The sequence below is a fragment of the Silurus meridionalis genome, chromosome 2 (assembly GCF_014805685.1).
Source record: "Silurus meridionalis isolate SWU-2019-XX chromosome 2, ASM1480568v1, whole genome shotgun sequence".
NCBI lineage: Eukaryota > Metazoa > Chordata > Actinopteri > Siluriformes > Siluridae > Silurus > Silurus meridionalis.
Genome location: NC_060885.1, coordinates 2,012,883 through 2,036,055, shown reverse-complemented (window position 1 = coordinate 2,036,055; position 23,173 = coordinate 2,012,883). Strand labels below are relative to the sequence as shown.

Genomic DNA, 23,173 nt, shown 5'->3' with positions numbered 1-23,173 from the left:
CGCTGTGGACAAATCTAGTGAGTCGGTGGGTGCGGAAGTGAGATGGTGTCGCAGAGGGGAGCTCAGTGACGGGGTTCACACTTCCCCTATGTACAAAGCACAAGGTCTTTTGGCACACTGACTTATGAAGGTCGGTGCTCCTGGTGACTGTGCGTGAAGCCTTGTACTGCGCCTTCTGTTGGTGGGTTACGAAACTAGTCTCGAAATTCTTGATGGCACCTGGTAAATATTAGTTTTAACTAAGTAAAAGTAAAACTAATCCAGTCTGAATAGGGCTAGACTTCGCAATACAAATGTTAACTTGAAGATTTTACCATTTGCTAGAAACAATGGCAAAGATGATACTCCGAACAACCATCGTTTTTTTAGGTAATAAGCCCCGCCCCTTCTGTCAATCATGTGCATCTTTTTTTTTCCCTTCAGAGACAGTGAGTACGTCACATTATCCGGTCCATCGGTAATAATTTAAACTTTATTCAAATGATTAGTCGAGCAATGAAGAAACATTTGGACTTAAATAGCTTCAGAAATAACATTCGGAAATAAAATGTACAATAATGTGGATTAAAATGGCTCGTGGTCCATCCAGCAGAAACGCGCCATCAGGGAGGAAAACTCTCAGCTCAAACCATTTCCTGTGGGTACTGCTCGAGATGGTGGAGCGCCGGTGTGGGCTACAGAGAAGGAGCTAAGTATTTTTATTCAAGTTTACAACTCACTATAGCTGCTGCTGCTAGTGCTAAGGATTGTAGGAGATGAGCTAGGTCTCCCTGATGAGCTTCAAAAGTCTTTAGGAAGTCTAAGGTGAGGTCAGGAACACGAAGGACGAAGCAGCAGAGAAAAAGAGAGATGAGGAAGGTTAGGGATTCGGTCTGTCCTCCTTCTTCTTCAGTGGTAAAAATGGCGTAAGGACTTCAGCAGTAAGCAGCCAGGAATCATGGTGATGATGCTGATGATGAAGTTTGAAAGTAAAATAGCTCTCACAGTACATTAGACGTTACATTTTTTTAGTACGTGTTTTCTCTCCTAGCGTCCCGATTTCTTTCCTTAGAAAAAAACAAAAACACATTTACATGTGACATATACATTATATATTCTGTGGGATCTATGTGCTAAAGAGTCCGTGCAGAGTGAAGCTCATCCTCCGCGGAACAGCTCGTTTAGTCTGTCCAGCTCTTTACAGTTGTCCATGGTCATGAGCTCGGCCTTCCTGCGCAGACGATCGTCTCGGTACACTTTAGCGGCATACAGCAGGTCTGTTTCTGAGACACACACACACACACACACACACACACACACACACACACACACACACACACACACACACACACAAGGTCAGACATAAAATCATAAACAGCAGCAGTAATCGTGATTGGTCAGAAGGGCCGTTATGGTGCCTGCGGTGAACCGTTTCTATAGCAACAGCTCGTTCACACTCGACACCAAAAACGCGTATAAACCATCGTTCGTGAGGAAACGTACTCGTCTGTCGCTCCTTCCAGCAGTTGTTGCGTATGTTAGACACGTAATCCTCCTCCACGCTCTTCTCAATCTTCTGCACCGCTGAGCCTTTATACTCCGATTTGAAGTCCCGGGTGACGTAGTAATCCACGTGCAGGTTCTCCGTCTGTCTCTTTACCGTCTGACCTGTTGATCTACACACACACACACACACACACACATTTCACCTGTAAGTGCATCATCCTGGTGCATCTTAAACCAAAGCGGGTTTGTGTTTCTACACACAAGTTGTTAGCTTTAACACGGCAGTTGTGTGAGCAATAAACCAACACTAAGTGTGTGTTACGCATTTTAGTACAAAACTCCGGAAAGCCTATAACAAATATTACGGCTGTCAAAATTAATGTGTTAATAATACATTCACTTTAACGGCACTCATTTTTATTAACGCACGGTTAATGCAGCGTGCATTTCTGTTTGCCAATTTTTATTAAAAACTTAAATAAATATAAAAGAGGCGAAATTAAAACCTCCAATGCAACACATTTATTCATGACGTCGTATTTTTACTCAGATATAATAAATAATATTTTGTTTTACTGATGATGTTATACTGAAGTCTCAAATCAGCACCAACATCCGCCATGAAGCACAAATCCGCCAATTAAAACCGTCCGTCTGGAAACATAGCAAAAGTTCTGTTTGGTGTTACACCATAACAACATTAAAACATTTACAAGAATATTTATTTTATATCATCTGAAAATGTAAACAGTCTAATAGTAAACTGTGTAAAACAGTGTCTAATAATAATAATAATAATTATTATTATTATTATTATTATTATTATGAGGTAACTCGTGTTGCTGTTCCTGTTTCCTATTTAAATGTTTTATTCTCCAATTTGTTACATTTATCTTGTGCCTCGAACTATCCGTTAAGAATAAAAATAAAAAATCCCTGTATTCACTATGGAAGTTCCACCACATGCAAAACTCCTCCATGGAGCTCAGTGAGGTCATCAGGTAATGTGTACAATCACTGTGTCACTCTGGATGGAAAGATTCAAGAGACAAACGCAAACTACCAAGCTCTGAATTCGGACCTGAACTTCCAGCCAATCACAATCCACTATTCACACCTGAACACCTTCCAGCCAATCACAATCCACTATTCACACCTGAACACCTTCCAGCCAATCACAATCCACTATTCACACCTGAACACCTTCCAGCCAATCACAATCCACTATTCACACCTGAACACCTTCCAGCCAATCACAATCCACTATTCACACCTGAACTTCCAGCCAATCACAATCCACTATACACACCTGAACTTCCAGCCAATCACAATCCACTATTCACACCTGAACTTCCAGCCAATCACAATCCACTATTCACACCTGAACTTCCAGCCAATCACAATCCACTATTCACACCTGAACTTCCAGCCAATCACAATCCACTATTCACACCTGAACACCTTCCAGCCAATCACAATCCACTATACACACCTGAACTTCCAGCCAATCACAATCCACTATTCACACCTGAACTTCCAGCCAATCACAATCCACTATTCACACCTGAACTTCCAGCCAATCACAATCCACTATTCACACCTGAACTTCCAGCCAATCACAATCCACTATTCACACCTGAACTTCCAGCCAATCACAATCCACTATTCACACCTGAACTTCCAGCCAATCACAATCCACTATTCACACCTGAACTTCCAGCCAATCACAATCCACTATTCACACCTGAACCTTCCAGCCAATCACAATCCACTATTCACACCTGAACTTCCAGCCAATCACAATCCACTATTCACACCTGAACTTCCAGCCAATCACAATCCACTATTCACACCTGAACTTCCAGCCAATCACAATCCACTATTCACACCTGAACTTCCAGCCAATCACAATCCACTATTCACACCTGAACTTCCAGCCAATCACAATCCACTATTCACACCTGAACTTCCAGCCAATCACAATCCACTATTCACACCTGAACTTCCAGCCAATCACAATCCACTATTCACACCTGAACTTCCAGCCAATCACAATCCACTATTCACACCTGAACTTCCAGCCAATCACAATCCACTATTCACACCTGAACACTTCCAGCCAATCACAATCCACTATTCACACCTGAACTTCCAGCCAATCACAATCCACTATACACACCTGAACTTCCAGCCAATCACAATCCACTATTCACACCTGAACTTCCAGCCAATCACAATCCACTATATACACCTGAACTTCCAGCCAATCACAATCCACTATACACACCTGAACTCCTTACAGCCAATCACAATCCACTATTCACACCTGAACTTCCAGCCAATCACAATCCACTATTCACACTGAACTTCCAGCCAATCTGATCCACTATTCACCTGAACTTCCTGATCCACTGATCAGGAGGGTAATGTCCTAATAAAAAAAATGTCCTTCTAACTGGCTCCAAGAAAAATGTCTACATCCTGAGGTTAGACTTCAGGTTTCTCCTATTTTCTGGAGAACCACGAACCCTTGGGGATATTCTGTTATAAACACCCTCAGAGCTCAGAGCTTCACGAACCCTCCCCAGAACTGATTATTTCACCTTTACCTCCATACCAGCAGGAGGTAAATCCACACTGGTGCACACTGAGATACAGGTTATACCTTTCAATGTACAGTATGTGATTCTGAAAGGACTATAAAGGACACGAGCGATGGAGAGAATAGAAGAAGAGAAAACAGACGTACGGTCTGGAGTAGAGACTGTATGGAGGAGTGGAAACCATCAGCTGACTGAGAACAGACACCACGATCAACACCACGATCGGCATCAGCTGAATAAACATGGAGAAGCCTCCCTGAGAGAGAGAGAGAGAGAGAGAGAGATGGAAAAGAGGGATGTGAAATTCAGTACATTGTTTGTATTGATTGAGATTTAAATAATAAGATAAAACACCACGAGTTCCACGTACATCTCCTCTTTCTTCTCTCTCCCTCCTCATCTGCTCCGTCTGCTGAGTGTATCGATCCCGACCGTTAGCAAACGTACTCGCTGTGACACACACACACACACACACACACACACACACACACACACACACACACACAGAGCTTATAAGATATACAGTATATTTCTGTGGTTTATTACTGATGTCCTGCTTATGAACATCAAGCGATATTCCAAACAAGCAAACAAACATCACACAGAAGGAGGAACGAGAAAACATTCAGGTTAAACAGTTCCCAGAATTCCCAGAAAGCACCTGTGTGTTGTGTATGAAGTTTTTATCCACCTCACACTCCAGAATCGTTTATTATCTAATAACACACTGCTTCTACAGTCTGGTGCTGTGTTCTGATTGGCTGATTGCAGTGCGTGAACGCTGTGTGTGAACATGAGGATCTGGACAGGTTTCTGGGTTCTAGGAGGAATTTTGTGCAGGTTAGATATGGTGGAGAGACGTACAGGAGGGGAAGCCGCCCCCAAAGAACATGTTGAAGAGATCCTCTGGTGTGATGTCGGCCTCGAACCCTCTGTGGAAGTCAAACCCTCCGTGTCCGCTGTGTCCCGGGCTGCTGGGTTCTTCTCCTCCGCTCACATCGTACTGCCTCCTCTTCTCCACGTTACTCAGCACTGCGTACGCGTTCCCTATCTCTACACAACAACAACAACAACATTAAACACTATTACACATTCATCACCCCTCCTCTCCATTCATCCCCTCTTTCATACAGCTCTAATATTAAATACACTTCATCCTTTTTTCCATCTTCCCTTCATTCCTTTAATTACATCATTCATTCTCACTTCACTCTCTTTTTTCATCTGCCCTCCTTCCTTTATTTCCTTCCATTATACATTCATTTGTTTATTGTTTCCCTTCTGTCCATCTGCCCATAATTCTTCCTGCCTTTCTTTCCTTTCACTGTGTGTGTGTGTGTTTCTGTGTGTGTGTGTGTGATGAAGATATTGGGGAATGTGATTGTGAGGAGATTCCGGATCAGGATTACTTTTGAAGGCCTCTGTAGCTCCGGGAGTGTGGTTTTTATCTGGGTGGAACTTCAGCGCCAGCTTCCTGTAGGCCTTCTTCAGCTCCTCCTCGTTAGCATCCTTACTGACGCCCAGGACCTCGTAGTAGTCCTTACACTTCTTTATCCTACACACACACACACACACACACACACACACACACAAACACAATAAGTTTAGCTCTTCATGAGATTCCTGACCTACAGTAAGGAAGAGCGACTGAATCATTACAGATTAGAAAGGAGAGGTGAGAGGTTAGGATTGAGAGAGAGAGAGAGAGAGAGAGAGAGAGGCCACTGAGAGAGAATAGATTGAGACACATTGAAATCTCCGGAGAGTAAATGAAAGAGAGAAGAAAGACAGGATGTTTCCTGAACAGGAGTCTCCCGAGTCAGAGGAACCAGTACTCCTGTACCAGAGGGGGATGGAGACTGCTAATGTGTGCACTAATTACAGGCCAGACTCTCTCTCTCTTCTTCATACCATCCATATCTACAAACACATGGAATCTTTGACCTCTGTATGAGTAACATTCACAGAAAAAACTTCCATGTGTAATTTCTACTCAGGAAGTTGGAGTTTTGGCAGGACTGAGTGAGTTCTATAGCACTGACCACATGGTTATTATAATCATAAAATAATGGATAATAATAATAATAATAATAATAATAATAATAATAATAATATAATAATAATTGGGTTAATTGTGCTGCAAATTAGGCAAATGATCAGGCAGGTGCATCTGATACACCAAACCTGAGTGTACGTTCTGCGCCTGCGTGAGAAACTCGTAATGATGATGATAACCTGCTGCTCTGGATTTCACCAACACCCCAGGGCTGAAAATATAAACCAGATTCTGAGCTCAGACTAGAAAACTGAGAATAAATGATTTGGTAATTAGTCCAACATTCCTAATAAACCCTTTAAAACACGTTAATGACACGTCTTAGCCTGATCTAAATCATTACATATGGATTTTTTATTTTGTAGTCATTACTGAATGTTTACAGATACGGGAAAGATTTATATTAGAAATGATTTATTCTAGATTTTATATGCATTCAGCTTACATACATTTTAATCACTAAACATTTGTTTTACTGATGCGCCAAATCTCCAGCACCAAAATACCACCATGACACAAACATCCGGCAAATAAAACCGTCCGTGTGGAAACATAAATTCAGTTTGGTGTCCTGGTGATTTACGTCATTTAATCGCCGTTATTACTTTCAAACATTTACAGGAATATTTAGTGGTCCTGCTCTGCCCTGTCCTGCTCCGCCTGCAAATGTAGTGGGACATGTGGTAGGACATCCAGGCGATCACAAACTTCAAGACAACTTCACCTGCTTGTGAACCTGACACCTCCCTCTCAGATGCGCTGAACGACTTCTACGCCCGGTTTGAGGTACAGAAGAACGTGGAGGCAAGGAAGACCACCCCTCCTCCCAGTGACCAGGTGCTCTGTCTAACCACAGCTGAAGTGAGGAAAACTCTATGCAGAGTTAACCCACGGAAGTCTGCTGGACCAGACAACATTCCTGGCAGAGTGCTCAGGGAATGTTGCAGAACAGCTAGCGGATGCCTTTAGAGACATTTTCAACGTCTCCCTGAGCAGCAATGTTGTTCTGTTGTTCAAGACACAGCTACCACCCTCACTGGACCCCATGCAGTTCCACCGCTCCACGGACAATTCAATCTCCACTAACCTCCATCTGGACACGTATGTACAGATGCAGTTCATAGACTTCAGCTCAGCATTCAACACAATCATCCCTCAGCACCTGATTGAGAAGCTGAGCGTACTGAAACTGGATCCTGGACTTCCTGACTGGGAGACCCCAGTCAGTCCAGATTGGGAACAGCATCTCCAGCACGACCACACTGTGCACCGGGGACCCTCAGGGTCGTGTGCTCAGCCCACTGCTGTTCACTCTGCTGACTTATGACTGTGTAGCAATGCACGCGCACACGCACGCACACACGCACACACCTGTGTTACTGAAACTGTACAACCTGAACTCAACACACACATTACTGATCTCAATCCACCACCATTTATTTATATTTAATCATATTACACTGTTAACATGCTGTTTTTTTGCGTCTCTTGACTGCTGCTGCTGTTTCTGCACTGCAATGTGTTTGTTTATATTTACTCTTTTATAGTCTTTATAGTCTTCTTTTGCACAGTACTGTATATTCAGAGTATACAGTAGGATTTACTGGTCTGTGCTATTTTGTATTTCATGTATTTGTCCCAACAGTGCAGACAGTGTTGTCTGTCTGCACTGTTTTTTTGGTCTGCACCGTTTGCACTCGATGCACGTTATGTAGCTTCATGTTCTGTATGTAGCTCTGTGTTGTTGTATGTAGCACCAGGGTTCAGGAGGAACGTTGTCACTTTCACTGTGTACTGCGTCAGATATAAATGGGTGAAATGACAAAAGCTTCTTGACTTGAAATGAACCTCGTGTTTTGTCACTGTTACACTGCAATAAACTCATTAAGATCCTTGTTGTCCTGTTTATTTCTTACAATTCGTAACAGAATCGATGCAGATTAGATTAGATCAGATCATCCTTTAGAAGTTTGTAAGAACTTTGCATTAGAGATTCCACACAGCACTGTTCAGCTCCATGAAGGATTTAAAACTGGTTATGTTACAGATTCGTTACTTGTCTGCTATTGATTTAAGTCGGTAGAGATTTTGTTAGAGATTCGCTGCAGAATAAGTGAAGATGCCGCTGCAACACCTCCTCCATAACTTATATACATATGAGAGAGTGAAATAAATCATTCAATTACAAAATCAAATCTAACAAATCACTTCACTCATGAAACAGCAAATAAAATAGTGTACTACTTTTTTTACCGCTTATAAATTAGACCAGGTGTGTTTGTAGACAAACAAACACACACACACACACACACACACACACACACAGTTTATCAAAGGCTGCTCAGGAGAAGCGTCGGTCTCCTGAATCTCAGAGCTCGCTACAGTAGCTGAGTATCTCCACAGGGATGTAATTTAGACACACAAACACACACAGAGGTCAAAGAGTGTGTGTGATGCAACACGGTGTAACAGGAAAAAAACTTCATGAAACATCATGAGAAAGTCGTGATCTGCAAAGTTGGAGTGAATAAAAGCTCTCAGTGCTGAAGCTGAAGTGCACTAGGGAGGGTGTAGTGACACTAAGAAGTACAGAAGTACACGTAAACGAGGAAGAGAAATCGGTGTGTAATTGGCAGGGCTTGGGGACCTGTGATATGTCAGAGTGATATTTGAGGTGAAAAGCGTATGTTGCTTCATTCACACACACACGTGACCAAAACGTCTGGTTTCTCTCGTCTCCTGTGTGTACAGGTGTCAGCGTGAATGTTGCGTCACAAGACCGTTCCATAATTTAGATCCTGGTGTAGCAGGAGACACGTCTGCAGCGTGGAGAGAGCGATTATTCACCGTGTCCGCTGTTCCTCTTCATCGAGTTACACTTACTTCTCAAACTCAAGGTCACCGTGGTAACAGACACCGGAATATGCATGAACCTCTCTTCTCCTGCCCTGGGAGCTCGTTAAAGCTCGTTAAAGCTCGTTATGGAAGGCGGGATGCGTGTTAATATTCTGACACGTCAGACAGTTTGACACGTCTTTTTTAGATCAGCGTTTTGTTAAACTACTGTATACTCCTAGATCACGTGTGTGAGAGCTGTCAATCATTGGTTATTTTAAAACTAATTAATCTTATTAAACACACACACACACACACACAGTGGGTGGAGTCTGACCTCTGCACTCCCTCCACCTGCTCCTTTGTGAAGCTCTTGGACGTGTCGTTATTGGTTGATTCCTGTCCCGGCTGTGGTGGAGGCGTCGCCGTCGTCTCTGTGCCATTCGCTGATTTTCTGCAGTACGCTCCTCCATTACCAGCCGAACTTCCATTCTTCAACAACGCCTCCAACAACGCTGTATTAAGAGATAAAACACACATATTGAATTGCTTTTTAAAAAATATAGTACCGATCGGTCTCACCATACAGTATATCGATCACATGACACTGCAGTCGTCCGTCTCTTCAGACCTCAAGACTTTTACATTAACAAAATGACTCTAATGGTTGGAATTTATCTGGAGGAAGATTGGAGTCTTAAATTCTGAATGCAGAACCATTTAGTTACAGAATTATAAAATTATGATGTTATGGAGTGCATACGGCTGAAAATACTGAACTCAAAAAATACTGAACGGAAAAATAATGATCTCCTGAGTCTCCTAAATCGGTCCAGACACGGCGGTCCTCCAGAAAACATCCTGCGTCAGACATGGTCATGTTTCTCACCACAGCTCGTCTGGGACGTGTTTAAATAAACCACGCTCTGTTCTGGTGTCTGAGTAGCTTCGTGGCTGCAGCAGGAGCGCGAGATGAGTCGATACAAACACACGCAGGTTCTCCAGAGAGAGGAATCGATTCTCATCAAGCTGGAAAAAACCTGCGTCTGGTTTAGGACGACATGCAGCTGAGCTCAAAAACACACTTTCATCGACCTGCATTTTAATAGAGCTGTGGTACAAAACCGCCACACACACACACAACATGAACATGAACTCAGCGGGTAAATGACGTTTCATTTGCTGACATTCTAGAAGAACTCTGTATGTATGTGAATGAAACTTTAGATGATTAAATCTGATGTTTGCTAATTTAATTACATGTTTATAGGTTTAAAAACTTTTAACAGACAATTTGCTTGAAAAATACTGTTTTGTAATTTAATTAAAAAAATTAAAATTTTATGAAATAGAAAATGTAACGTGTCACAGTGACTTCAGGAGAAATTGTCTGATCCTGGAGATCATTTTAAACTGAAATATATTGTTCAGTAGCTAATTTTAGTAGCCAATATCAAACCTCTTTATCGCCAAGATTCTAGAAAAGGTTGTAGCACAGCAGTTCTGCTCACATCTACTGAGGAAGAACATTTATGAAATGTTTCAGTCAGGATTTCGGCCTCATCATAGCACAGAGACGGCGCTAGTTAAGGTGCTAAATGACTGTTATTGGCCTCTGATCAGGGTTTTGTCTCTTTACTTGTTTTGCTCGACCTCAGTGCAGCTTTTCACACCATTGATCACACTATACTGCTTGCTGTAACATTGTTGGAATAAAGGGAACAGCTCTTTCTTGGCTCAGGTCTTATTAGACTGATCGCGACCAGTTTGTTAATGTAAATGGTGAGTTCTCCACACTCTCCGAGTTAAAGTTTGGTGTTCCTCAAGGATCTGTCTTAGGCCCACTGCTTTTCTCTTTATATCTGCTGCCTCTGGGTGAAATTATACATAAACATGGGATTCGCTTCCATTGCTATGCTGATGATACACAGCTGTATATTTCAGCAAAGCCAGATGAGAGAGATCAGCTTAACAATGTTGAGGAGTGTGTAAAGGACATTAGACAGTGGATGCTTGATAACTTTCTTCTGCTCAACTCAGATTAGACGGAAGTACTTTTACTAGGACCACATGCAGCTAGAAGTAAACTTTCTGATTCAGTAGCATCTCTGGATGGTGTTTCTGTCTCAGTGTGTACAGCAGTCAAAGACCTTGGTGTGATTATTGACCCGAGTCTTTCCTTTGAGTCTCACGTGAATAATATCACCAGGATCGCCTTCTTTCACCTTAGAAATATTGCTAAAATTAGAAATATGTCGTCGTTACAGTACGCAGAAAAACTAGTAGATGCTTTTGTAACATCTAGATTAGACTACTGTAACGCTTTACTGTCTGGGTGTTGGAGTAAGTGCATAAATAAGCTTCAGTTAGTCCAGAATGCAGCAGCAAGAGTCCTCACTAGATCTAGAAACTATGATCACATCAGCCCTGTTTTAATCATCTACACTGCTCCCAATTACATCTCACACTGATTAAAAAAAAACTACTACTGACGTATAAAGCACTTAACGCTCTCACGCGCAGTATCTGAGTGAACTTCTGTACCAGTATGATCCTCCACGCCTACTTAGATCAAAAGGTGCAGGCTATTTGTTGGTACCTCAAATAATGAAGACTCCAGCAGGGGGCAGATCTTTCTCTTATAAACCCCACAGTTATGGAACAACCTTCCAATCAGTGTTCGGGACTCAGACACAGTCTCAGTGTTCAGGTCGGGGCTGAACACATTTATTTAGTAAAGTGTTTAGTCAGTAGGTGTTTGTGAGGTAAAGGAGCAGATCTGGAGGGATCATGGATATGGAGTGTTTGGTGAACTGGGATATTTGGATGCTGTCGTCTCCTCACTCTCACACGTTCACTCAGGTTTGTTGATGGTGGTGTGGTGGGTCGTCTCTTATCCCAGAGATCCCTCATGTCTGTATTTCCTTCTGCTTTCGTTCTGCTGCCAGAGTGACTCATGACAAAGTCCAAACTGCACAGTGACATTAACTTTCATACAACAATAAGGAGACTTAATAATCCATATCCTTCTCTTCCTGTCACCCTCTTCTCTCTCTCTCTCTCTCTCTCTCTCTCTCTCTCTCTCTCTCAGTGACCACTGTTCCTGCCCCGCGTCCCTCTGTGGATCTTCCCCCTGGTCTCCCTCTGGATGATGTTCTCGCTTCGTTTGGAGGCCACTCTGTGCAGCTTGGGACGGTTTCTCATCAATGCCTTGGGTGGTTCCATGAAATTCTGGAGTAAGAACAGAAGCGTTGAGGATTTGGACTGTAGTTAATATCAACAGTCTGCTACAGTGACTCAGGACTACAGTTCTTCTGATCTCCATCACTGCACCGCAACACCGTATATCTGTAATAAATGGACATTCGGTGGCACCCAGATGAGGATGAGGTTCCCTCTTGAGTCTGCTTCCTCTTAAGGTTTCTTTCTTCTGCATCTCAGGGAGTTTTTCCTTCACCACAGTCACCACCAACTTGTTCATCAGGGACAAACTTACACTTATAAAGAACTTATTCATTTGTGTGTGTGTGTGTGGTTTTGAGATCTCCCTGTACTAATCCTCAGTATTTTCTCCAACAAGACAAAAGTGATGATAACTAATTGTAAAATATCCTGGTACTGGACTTCAGTGGTGCTGCAGAAACACCACTGAACACTGAAACCTGATTTGAGATGCAGGTTCATGACAACAATCAAGACCACAAGCATAAACAATGATGCTGCTGGAAAACTGATGGACAAAAGCAGGTGTTTGTAGATGTATACATCAAGAACTGAAGAGTACTAGAGAAGTTCATTTGGGTTGGTTTACTTGTTATTTAATCGTATGTTCTCCTGCATGGGCTATTGGTAATCCATGCTTTATTGTTGAAGAACATCATCAGCGTGCTTTATTGGTGTGGAAAATCATCACCGTGCTTTATTGGTGTGGAACATCAGCATGTTTTGTTGGTGGAGAACATCATCAGCATGTTTTGTTAGTGGAGAACATCATCATCATGTTTTGTTGGTGTAGAACATCAGCGTGCTTTATTGGTGAAGAACATCATCAGCGTGCTTTATTGGTGTAGAACATCATCAGCGTGCTTTATTGGTGTGGAACATCATCAGCGTGCTTTATTGGTGTAGAACATCATCAAGCGTGCTTTATTGGTGAAGAACATCATCATCAGCGTGCTTTATTGGTGTAGAACATCATCAGCGTGTTTTATTGGTGTAGAACATCAGCGTGCTTTATTGGTGAAGAACATCATCAGCGTGGTTTATTGGTGTAGAACATCATCAGCGTGTTTTATTGGTGTAGAACATCATCAGCGTGCTTTATTGGTGTAGAACATCATCAGCGTGCTTTATTGGTGTAGAACATCATCAGCGTGCTTTATTGGTGAAGAACATCATCAGCGTGCTTTATTGGTGTAGAACATCATCAGCGTGCTTTATTGGTGTAGAACATCATCAGCGTGCTTTATTGGTGTAGAACATCATCAGCGTTTTATTGGTGTAGAACATCATCAGCGTGCTTTATTGGTGTGGAACATCATCAGCGTGCTTTATTGGTGTAGAACATCATCAGCGCTTTATTGGTGTAGAACATCATCAGCGTGCTTTATTGGTGTAGAACATCAGCGTGCTTTATTGGTGTAGAACATCATCAGCGTGCTTTATTGGTGTAGAACATCAGCGTGCTTTATTGGTGTAGAACATCATCAGCGTGTTTTATTGGTGTAGAACATCATCAGCGTGCTTTATTGGTGTAGAACATCATCAGCGTGCTTTATTGGTGTAGAACATCATCAGCGTGCTTTATTGGTGTAGAACATCATCAGCGTGCTTTATTGGTGTAGAACATCATCAGCGTGCTTTATTGGTGTAGAACATCATCAGCGTGCTTTATTGGTGTAGAACATCATCATCGTGCTTTATTGGTGTAGAACATCATCAGCGTGCTTTATTGGTGTAGAACATCATCGTGCTTTATTGGTGTAGAACATCATCAGCGTGCTTTATTGGTGTGGAACATCATCAGCGTGCTTTATTGGTGTAGAACATCATCATCAGCGTGCTTTATTGGTGTAGAACATCATCGTGCTTTATTGGTGTAGAACATCATCAGCGTGCTTTATTGGTGTAGAACATCATCAGCGTGCTTTATTGGTGTAGAACATCATCAGCGTGGTTTATTGGTGTAGAACATCATCAGCGTGCTTTATTGGTGTAGAACATCATCAGCGTGCTTTATTGGTGTAGAACATCATCAGCGTGCTTTATTGGTGAAGAACATCATCATCATCGTGCTTTATTGGTGTGGAACATCATCATCATCGTGTTTTATTGGTGTGGAACATCATCATCGTGCTTTATTGGTGTAGAACATCATCAGCGTGCTTTATTGGTGTAGAACATCATCAGCGTGCTTTATTGGTGTAGAACATCATCAGCGTGGTTTATTGGTGTAGAACATCATCAGCGTGCTTTATTGGTGTAGAACATCATCAGCGTGGTTTATTGGTGTAGAAGATCATCATGGAATGTCCTGCTGATCCTACTGAACTGCTCGGAGATTAACTGGGCCATGGGAAATAAATATATGCCGCAAATGTAAATGTAAATCTCCAACTAGTGAAGAACATCTGTGGCAGGTTTTATTAGACACCCAGCCAAGTATTTGATCTGAACGTTGGAGAAAGGAAGTGTTTGGATGGTGAAGGTGTGAAGCTGTTCTTCATGATAAAGGATTATTTTTATGATTATTTTTTTTGTGAAAATAAAGTGGAACATCTGCACATTTATAGATTTGTTTGGTCAAAGTGAATCTTCATACTGTTACATTACAGTTTGTTGTTCACGTACAGTCCACCTGAGTACAGGAGCAACTCACATCAAACACTGTATGTAGCTGTAAAAGGATAAAAGCATCATACCTTTGTAAATTGATGGTGCCATGATGTGAGCCCTGTGACGTGAGCTGTGACGCGAGCCCTGTGACGTGAGCTGTGACGCGAGCCCTGTGACGTGAGCTGTGACGCGAGCCCTGTGACGTGAGATGTGACGCGAGCCCTGTGACGTGAGCTGTGACGCGAGCCGTGACGTGAGCTGTGATGCGAGCCCTGTGACGTGAGCTGTGACGCGAGCTGTGACGCGAGCTATGATGCGAGCCACATCAAACACTGTATGTAGCTGTAAAAGGATAAAAGCATCATACCTTTGTAAATTGATGGTGCCATGATGTGAGCCCTGTGACGTGAGCCCTGTGACGTGAGCTGTGACGCGAGCCCTGTGACGCGAGCCCTGTGACGCGAGCCCTGTGACGCGAGCCCTGTGACGCGAGCTATGATGCGAGCCCTGTGACGCGAGCCCTGTGACGCGAGCCCTGTGACGCGAGCCCTGTGACGTGAGCCCTGTGACGTGAGCTGTGACGCGAGCCCTGTGACGTGAGCTGTGACGCAAGCCCTGTGACGCGAGCCCTGTGACGCGAGCTATGATGCGAGCCCTGTGACGTGAGCTATAATGCGAGCCCTGTGACGCGAGCTATGATGCGAGCGCTTTGATGTGAACTCTGTGACGTGAGCGCTGTGACAAGCGACGTGATAAGCGCTTTAACTTAAGCACTGTGACGTGAGCTATGATGCGAGCCCTGTGACGTGAGCCCTGTGACCTGAGCGCTGTGTAGTGAGCGCTGTGACGTGAGCACTATGATAAGCGACGTGATGAGCACTTTAACGTAAGCACTGTGACGTGAGCTATGATTTGAGCACTGTGACATAAATGCTGTATTGTAAATGCTGTGACGTGAGTGCTATGATGTAAATGCTGTGACGTGAGTGCTATGATGTAAATGCTGTGACGTGAGTGCTATGATGTAAATGCTGTGACGTGAGTGCTATGATGTAAATGCTGTGACGTGAGAGGAATAAACAGTGTGCGTCGCTGATTATTTTCCTGTAACAGCACGACGTGTGCAGCGTTTTATTCCCCACAGATCCCAGTATCAGAACGCAAATAACACGTGAGCACGTCTGCACGGTTTACTCAACAACACTGAATAATGATAATAAAATAACAGAAATAATACAATTCAAAAAAATATGATAAAATAGCTTTTTAGCTTCTCCCATTAGAAGTCTCCACAGCAGATCATCCGTCTCCACCAACCCCCCACCGTCCTCTACATCTGTCTCTTTTACACCATCTATCTGCATGTCTTCCATCACCACATCCATAAACCTCCTCCTTGGTCTTCCTCTTTTCCTCCTTCCTGGTGTCTCCATCCTCAGCATTCTCCTACTGATATACCCCATGTCCCTCCTCTGCACATGTCCAAACCATCTCAATCTCACCTCCCTCACCTTGTCTCCAAAACGTCCTACATGCGCCGTCCCTCTAATAAACTAATTTCTAATCCTGTCCATCGTCGTCACTCCCAACGAAAATCTCAACATCTTCAGCTCTGCTACCTCCAGCTCCACCTCCTGTCTTTTACTCAATGCCACTGTCTCTAATCCATACAACATCTCAGGTCTCACCACAGTCCTATAAACTTTCCCTTTCACTCTCACAGATACTCTTCTATCACAAATCACTCCTGCTATCACTCTTCTCCACCCACTCCACCCTGCCTGCACTCTTTTCTTTACTTCTCTAACACACTCTCCATTACTCTGCACTCTTTTCTTCACTCTCACAGATACTCTTCTATCACATAAAGACCAGAGGAGATCAATAGCAGAATATAAACACAGATATTTTTACTGTAATATTTACTGATATAGTTTTTACTCCTGTTATAACTTTATTTAGAGTTGTAATGATACACTATTTTCTCACCTGGTTATTATTCGATTACAGTATTTTATTTGTATATATTTATTAATAACAGAAAGAGTAAACACTGTATGTAGCTGTATTGATGTTAGCATTGAGCTCAAAGCGCTAATCAGATTAGCAGGCTAGTCGATCTGAGCTAACCGGCTAAGCTACAATCCGCTGGAGATTTGTCGACACGTTTATAAACATTTTAACTGGAAATATAACATTAAAAGTATAATTATTAATACAGGTGTGTGTGTGTGTGTGTGTGTGTGTGTCGATTAAAGGTATCTCCACTAGACGGCTGTGTTCCAATCCACCCCGTGTTGAAAATGTAGAGCCCTAGCTGTCGCGCCTAAACGCGTTCACTGTGTCCACTATGTAGTGCCCCAGTATAGGGGTCAAGGCAGTATTTGGGACACAATCGACACGCCGTCTACCGTTTAGCGCAGTAGCGCTGTGAAAGAGCCTCGGTACCGAGAGACCCGGCGCCTGTCCCGCCTTACCTTTCGCCCTGTCAGTCGGGAATAATTTATCCGCTTTGTTCAGGAACTTTATAGCCTTCTCCTTGTCTCCTGCTTCGAGGGCCTTCGTCGCTATATTCATACATTTTTCTGCTTCGTCTCTGTTGCCTTCCATGGCTTCTCCCCCCTCCTTCCTCTCTCTCGCGTTCTCTCTCTCTCTGCGGTCTACCCCTCAATTTGTTCTACACCTCTCTTCCACCAAACCCCGCCTTCTGATGAATAATTCATTAGTACCCCGTGCTCACAAGCTGTGCTCCCATTGGTCAGTTTCTATAGTGACTAAAATGTCAACTAATCCCAATCGATGAGGCGGGCTTTATAGCAAAAAACGGGTGCGGAATAAAAACATTCGGCTCAGCTGATAGTTGCGTAGCATAATCTGAGCATCAGCCTTAGCATTTTCGCCTCGTCTCGTAGCGTCGCCGTGACAGTTTTGACGCCTTGTAAACATTCATAAGCGCGCGTAACCCAGTCATTAGGGCGCGGAGACAAACATGTATCGGTTTCAAAACGACATACAGATAATACGTGCAATAATTACGATTTTAGCATTAGAAATTGAAAAATGTCGAAAATGTTAAACGAGAATAAAAAATCGATACTAATAATCCAATTAATCTCCCCAAAATCGTATATTAAATCATAATTAGTGACAAAATTGTCTATCATAAAATAAATCTATACTGTTCAATTATAAATAAATACATCAATAATAAATTCAATGTTTTAATGTTTATATATATATATATATATATATATATATATATATATATATATATATATATATATATATATATATATATATATATATATATAATTCTATATATAATTCTATATATAAAATATATAAAGTATATTTTTAAAATATTTATTTTTGTTATTATTACTACACAACACCAGCAATGAGAGATCGATCAGCTCGTAATATTATTTATTTCTGATCTGTGTAATGCTTAAGGGGACTTCATTTTCCCATTCCATGTTTTTGAAAGGTGGCACAGAAATTGGAATGAGATGATTAAAAGTATCCTTGTCGTAATAAAAATAAATAAATAATCACATTCCTACATTTGATATCAGTGGTGTTCATATATTAGGGGAAAAAAGTTGTAACTTTATTGTTAGAAAAACTTATCAAGCACAATGTAAATGAAAGATCTGTGACCCTAAACTTTAATCTGAACAACACATAGACCTTTCCTCACAAACACTTTATCCCAAATCAAATTAAAGATCTCCGTTTCTAAATCTTCTAAATGCTCTTTTTTTATAATACTGAAGAAGAATCCATTCTACATTTGTTTCTGCCAATGTGCATTCACCAAGTCTTTTTGGTCAGATGTTACTGTGCTACTATTGCTTTGTTGTAAATGTTTTCTATTTTAAAATCTTATTTGAAAACATATTTTCAGGCAGGCATATCATTAACATTGTATTCATACGTATTCTGGTTATATAATGTTTTATTATTTAAACCCTTAACTGTTTTTTTTTTTATTGTATGTATGACGTCATGAGAGGCAACAATAAATAAAATTTATTATTATTATTAATATTATTATTATTATTATTATCTTAAATTAATACTTTTCAAGTTTTTAATACTCTAATCAACATGGTCATGGACAGATATTGATGCTTTATGCAAATTAATGTTTATTATTACATAACTCATCAGGACACCAAATGGAACTTGTGATATGTTTCCACACGGACGGTTTTAATTGCCGGATGTGTGCACCATGGCGGATTTTGGTGCTGATTTGAAGCTCGGCGTATCAGTAAAACAAATGTTTACTGATTAAAATGTATTTTTTGGTGGTGTTTTTTAAAAACTAAGAAAAAATAAGACGTGGTAAATTAATGTGTGTTGCATTGAGGGTTTTAATTTCACCTCTTTGATATTTATTTATTTTGATAAAATGGTCAAACAGAAAGACACACTGAATTCACTGCATGTTAATAAAACTATTGCCGTTAAAATGAACTCGTTAATAAATCATTTTATTTACATTCAATAAAATAATTTAAACATTTTTAACATTGCATTTGACTGCTTATAAACCGATTTAGGCAAAATTGTTAAGGAAATTGAACATGAATGTATAAACGGTTATGAATGGAGTCAACACCAGAAATAGCGCAGTAGCCCGTCGCGGTTTGATGACGCAGGTGTGACGCGCCGGAAGTGGAAGTAAACATGGCTGAAGGTGGCGGTGGGAAGGCGGTGAATGAAAACGTGCCGGTTTATGAACATGTCGAAGTGAATTCCAAACCTTTCCACCTCGGCACCTTCAGGGATTTATGGCTCAGTGTGCTAAAACCCGAATATTACTCCTTTAATCAGACCTCCAGAGATGTAGAAAATGCGCTGTTTATAGAGGAGATGGGGATCAGTCCAGAAACCCTGGAGGAGATTAAAACCATCTGCAGGTGAACTTTCTGCTTCACATTAATCCCTGAATACACCATTTATACAGGAATGGGTAGGAATGGGATGGGATAGGGGAGGTGGGTGGTGGTGGGGGGCTTGTCAGATATTTATTGACTGTACAAAACTCTAGACAGTTCTAATGTTTCTCCTGGAGTTTTATCTGTACTTTAAATTAGAAAAGTGCATTAAGTATGTTACAGCAGCTCAATGCACGTGTGTGTAGAAAACAGGAGTCTGGATAGTTACTTTCTTATTACATTTAAAACACTTTTTAGACCCTAATTGGTAAACAATATGTCTCGAACCTGCAGCTGAATCCCAAACGACTGTGTGTCATAGTGGGGTGGGGGTGTGTGTGTTTCAGCCCTGATTCTCTTCGCTGTCATGCTGAAGATGAAGCTCCTGACCCTGATGTGGTTCCTGAAGACCCTCAGCTCGCCACCTTGAAGTAAACACTGAAATCTCAACGCAACAAAAGGCCATGATACTGGATAAAAACCAAACATAACACTCAATGTTAAATAGTACTGAGCTTTATTATATAAATAAAAAAAAGTACTGAGTCATGAAATCCAAACAATAGTTTATATAAATAAATTAAAACAGTTGCATCCGAAATGAATAAAAAGGCACTTCATATAAACAGCACGTGGTGTCAGTGATTCACCACTAGAGGCCGCTCTCTTACTTTCTAACACAATCCGGAAAAACTATCTGTATTTATTTTTGCCAATAATTCCAGCTTTTAACTCTCAGTGCCAAATAATTGTCAAAACCGATCAATCGGCTGTCCGCTCATGAACACTGTCTTAATTATAATGAAATATTTTTTGTGAAATATTCGATTGTTGCGTTTATGTTTGCAGACTGAGGAAGAGGAGACTGGACTATAAGAAAACTCTCGTACGGGACAATGTGGGACGACATGAGACGTATGCTAACGAATTGGTGAGCGATGTTGACAAAAACGTAGAGAAAATGCACACCTGAGATTTATTCCACTTATTACTGGTTTTAGATCACTGCTCATCCCCCCCCCCCCTAGTGGATGACACGCGAACAGCAGACACCAACCCATATTAATGTGGAAGCTTTCTGTACTGTCCTGCAGGAGACGCTGTCTTTGGGCAGGAGATCTGTAGAAGCCTCAGACATGATTCCTGAAGGGGAAATCGTTCTCACCTTCAACATCATCTATCCTGTGCTGTTTGAGCGAGTAAGAAACAAGAATAGCAACATTACATAAATAATAATAATAACAATAAAAACTTTGTGTTTTTTACCGTGTGTGTGTGTGTGTGTGTGTGTGTGTGTGTGTGTGTGTATGTGTGTGTGTGTTAGTTTAAACACGTGAGAGCGTATCAGACGCTGCATGTCCTGGGATCGCAGAAGCTGACCGAGCTCAGAGACGCCATCTGCTGTGTGAGCGACCTGCAAGTGTTCGGGGAGTTCAGTAACACACCGGATATGGTGCCTCAGTTCATCAGCAAGGTCTCACACACACACACACACACACTTATACACACACACTCACTTATACACACACACTCACACTTACACACACAAACACACACACTTACACACACACAAACTCACACATACTCACACACTCAGACACACACACACACACACACACACACACAGGTTTGATCAGAAGTGTTGTTTGATCTGGAGATGAATTCAGGATTATAAATGTTTACGTTCTGTGTTTTCAGGATCATTATAAATCTGCCTTCTTTTTCTTTGAGGGAATTTTCTACAACGACATGCGATTCCCAGAGTGTCGCGACACCAGCAGGTCAGAACCACACACACACACACACACCGACGCACACACATACACACACACACACACACAAACACGTTATTAATAATGAATGGTGGTGTTGATAATAGTGGTGATGATGATGATGACGCTGGTGTTTGTGTACAGGGTGACACGTGAGTGGACCAAATCCCGAGATTTCCCCGAGTTTAAAACAGCGTTGATGGAGGAGGTAACGTTCAGTGATCTTAAGGTGAAGGTGGGATTTCCGTACCTGTACTGCCATCAGGGAGACTGTGAACACGTCATCATCCTCACAGACGTCAGGTGCACGCCCTCACGTCATTACATTACAAAAATCATGACAGCAGCATCACTCATCATTTACATCATGCTTATTTGTGTGTGTGTGTGTGTGTGTGTGTGTGTGCGTGATTCAGGCTGGTCCATAGGGACGACTGTTTAGATAAGAAGTTGTATCCTCTGCTGTCGCACAAGCACAGGGTCGTGACCCGGAAGTGCTGCGTGTGTCACCTGTACATCAGCAGGTAAGACTTTTTTCTTTCAAGCTCCAGACTGAATAATGAGAATAAAAACTGCGTTTAAAAACAATAAAAAAATGTTACGGCTTTTTACAAAATTAATAAAAAATTATTTTATGGTCAGTAAACAAAGATTTGCAGTAAAATGCTTAATTCCTTCTGTAAAAAATAAAAGAAACAAAATCTAAGCAGGAATACAGCAACACTGTGACTTTATTATACATAAAGAGTGAAAACAGGTCATGTGATCAGGTCATGTGACCGCTATTGGCTGTTGAAGCTCGTACCTCTGTATAAACCCCGCCCCCAAAACACCTCGTCATTTCCTCAGATGGATAACGACGAACGACGCCGTGGCCCCGATGGATCCGTGTCTGTACTGTGATCAGTGTTTCCGTCTGCTGCACTACGACCGAGACGGGAACAAACTGGGCGATTTCCAGGCGTACGCTTACGTCGACCCCGGAGCGTTCAACTGAGCACGCTCCTCGTCTTCCCCACCATCTTCCTCGTCTTCCTCACCTCACTCACCGTCTTCGCCACCGCACTCCCCGTCTTCCTCACCGCACTCCCCGTCTTCCTCACCGCACTCCCCGTCTTCCACACCATCCTCCCCGTCTTCCCCACCTCACTCACCGTCTTCGCCACTGCACTCCCCGTCTTCCTCACCATCCTCCCCGTCTTCCTCACCGCACTCCCGTCTTCCTCACCATCCTCCCGTCTTCCCACCTCACTCACCGTCTTCGCCACTGCACTCCCGTCTTCCTCACCATCCTCCCCGTCTTCCTCACCTCACTCACTGTCTTCGCCACCGCCTCCCGTCTTCCTCACCTCACTCACCGTCTTCCTCACCTCACTCACCGTCTTCCCCACCGCACTCCCCGTCTTCCTCACCTCACTCACCGTCTTCCTCACCTCACTCACCGTCTTCGCCACTGCACTCCCCGTCTTCCTCACCGCACTCACCGTCTTTGCCACCGCACTCCCCGTCTTCGCCACCGCACTCCCCGTTCTCCCCACCGTCCTCCCCGTCTTCCCCGTCGTGCTCCCCGTCCTCCTCACCGCAGTCCCCGTCTCCCTTACCACGCTCCCAGTCTGCTGCTGGGGTTCTCCTATTGCCATA

General features: G+C 42.4%; 2 protein-coding genes across 3 annotated transcripts; one reads left to right on the top strand and one right to left on the bottom strand.

Annotated features, from left to right (window-relative positions):
• Positions 1-445: 445 nt before the first annotated feature.
• On the bottom strand, positions 446-17,476 carry dnajb14 (DnaJ heat shock protein family (Hsp40) member B14). The gene is made up of 8 exons (XM_046835410.1): positions 17,292-17,476; positions 9,317-9,494; positions 5,498-5,643; positions 4,953-5,141; positions 4,459-4,538; positions 4,235-4,344; positions 1,483-1,655; positions 446-1,262 (listed from the first exon to the last, which is right to left on the bottom strand). The coding sequence occupies exons 1-8, from the start codon at positions 17,422-17,424 to the stop codon at positions 1,138-1,140; spliced, it is 1,134 nt and encodes a 377-aa protein (XP_046691366.1). The 5' UTR covers positions 17,425-17,476; the 3' UTR covers positions 446-1,137.
• Positions 17,477-19,466: 1,990 nt separating this feature from the next.
• Positions 19,467-22,813, top strand: snapc3 (small nuclear RNA activating complex, polypeptide 3). 2 transcript variants are annotated; one of them, XM_046835400.1, is made up of 9 exons: positions 19,467-19,742; positions 20,108-20,191; positions 20,610-20,691; positions 20,855-20,959; positions 21,085-21,234; positions 21,492-21,541; positions 21,677-21,835; positions 21,949-22,056; positions 22,382-22,813. In XM_046835400.1, exons 1-9 carry the CDS (start codon positions 19,510-19,512, stop codon positions 22,527-22,529), a joined length of 1,119 nt encoding a protein of 372 aa, XP_046691356.1. In that variant the 5' UTR covers positions 19,467-19,509; the 3' UTR covers positions 22,530-22,813. The 2 variants fall into 2 exon arrangements, with proteins under 2 accessions (XP_046691356.1, XP_046691350.1); XM_046835394.1 differs by having other exon boundaries at positions 19,468-19,742; positions 21,459-21,541.
• The last annotated feature ends 360 nt before the right edge of the window (positions 22,814-23,173 follow it).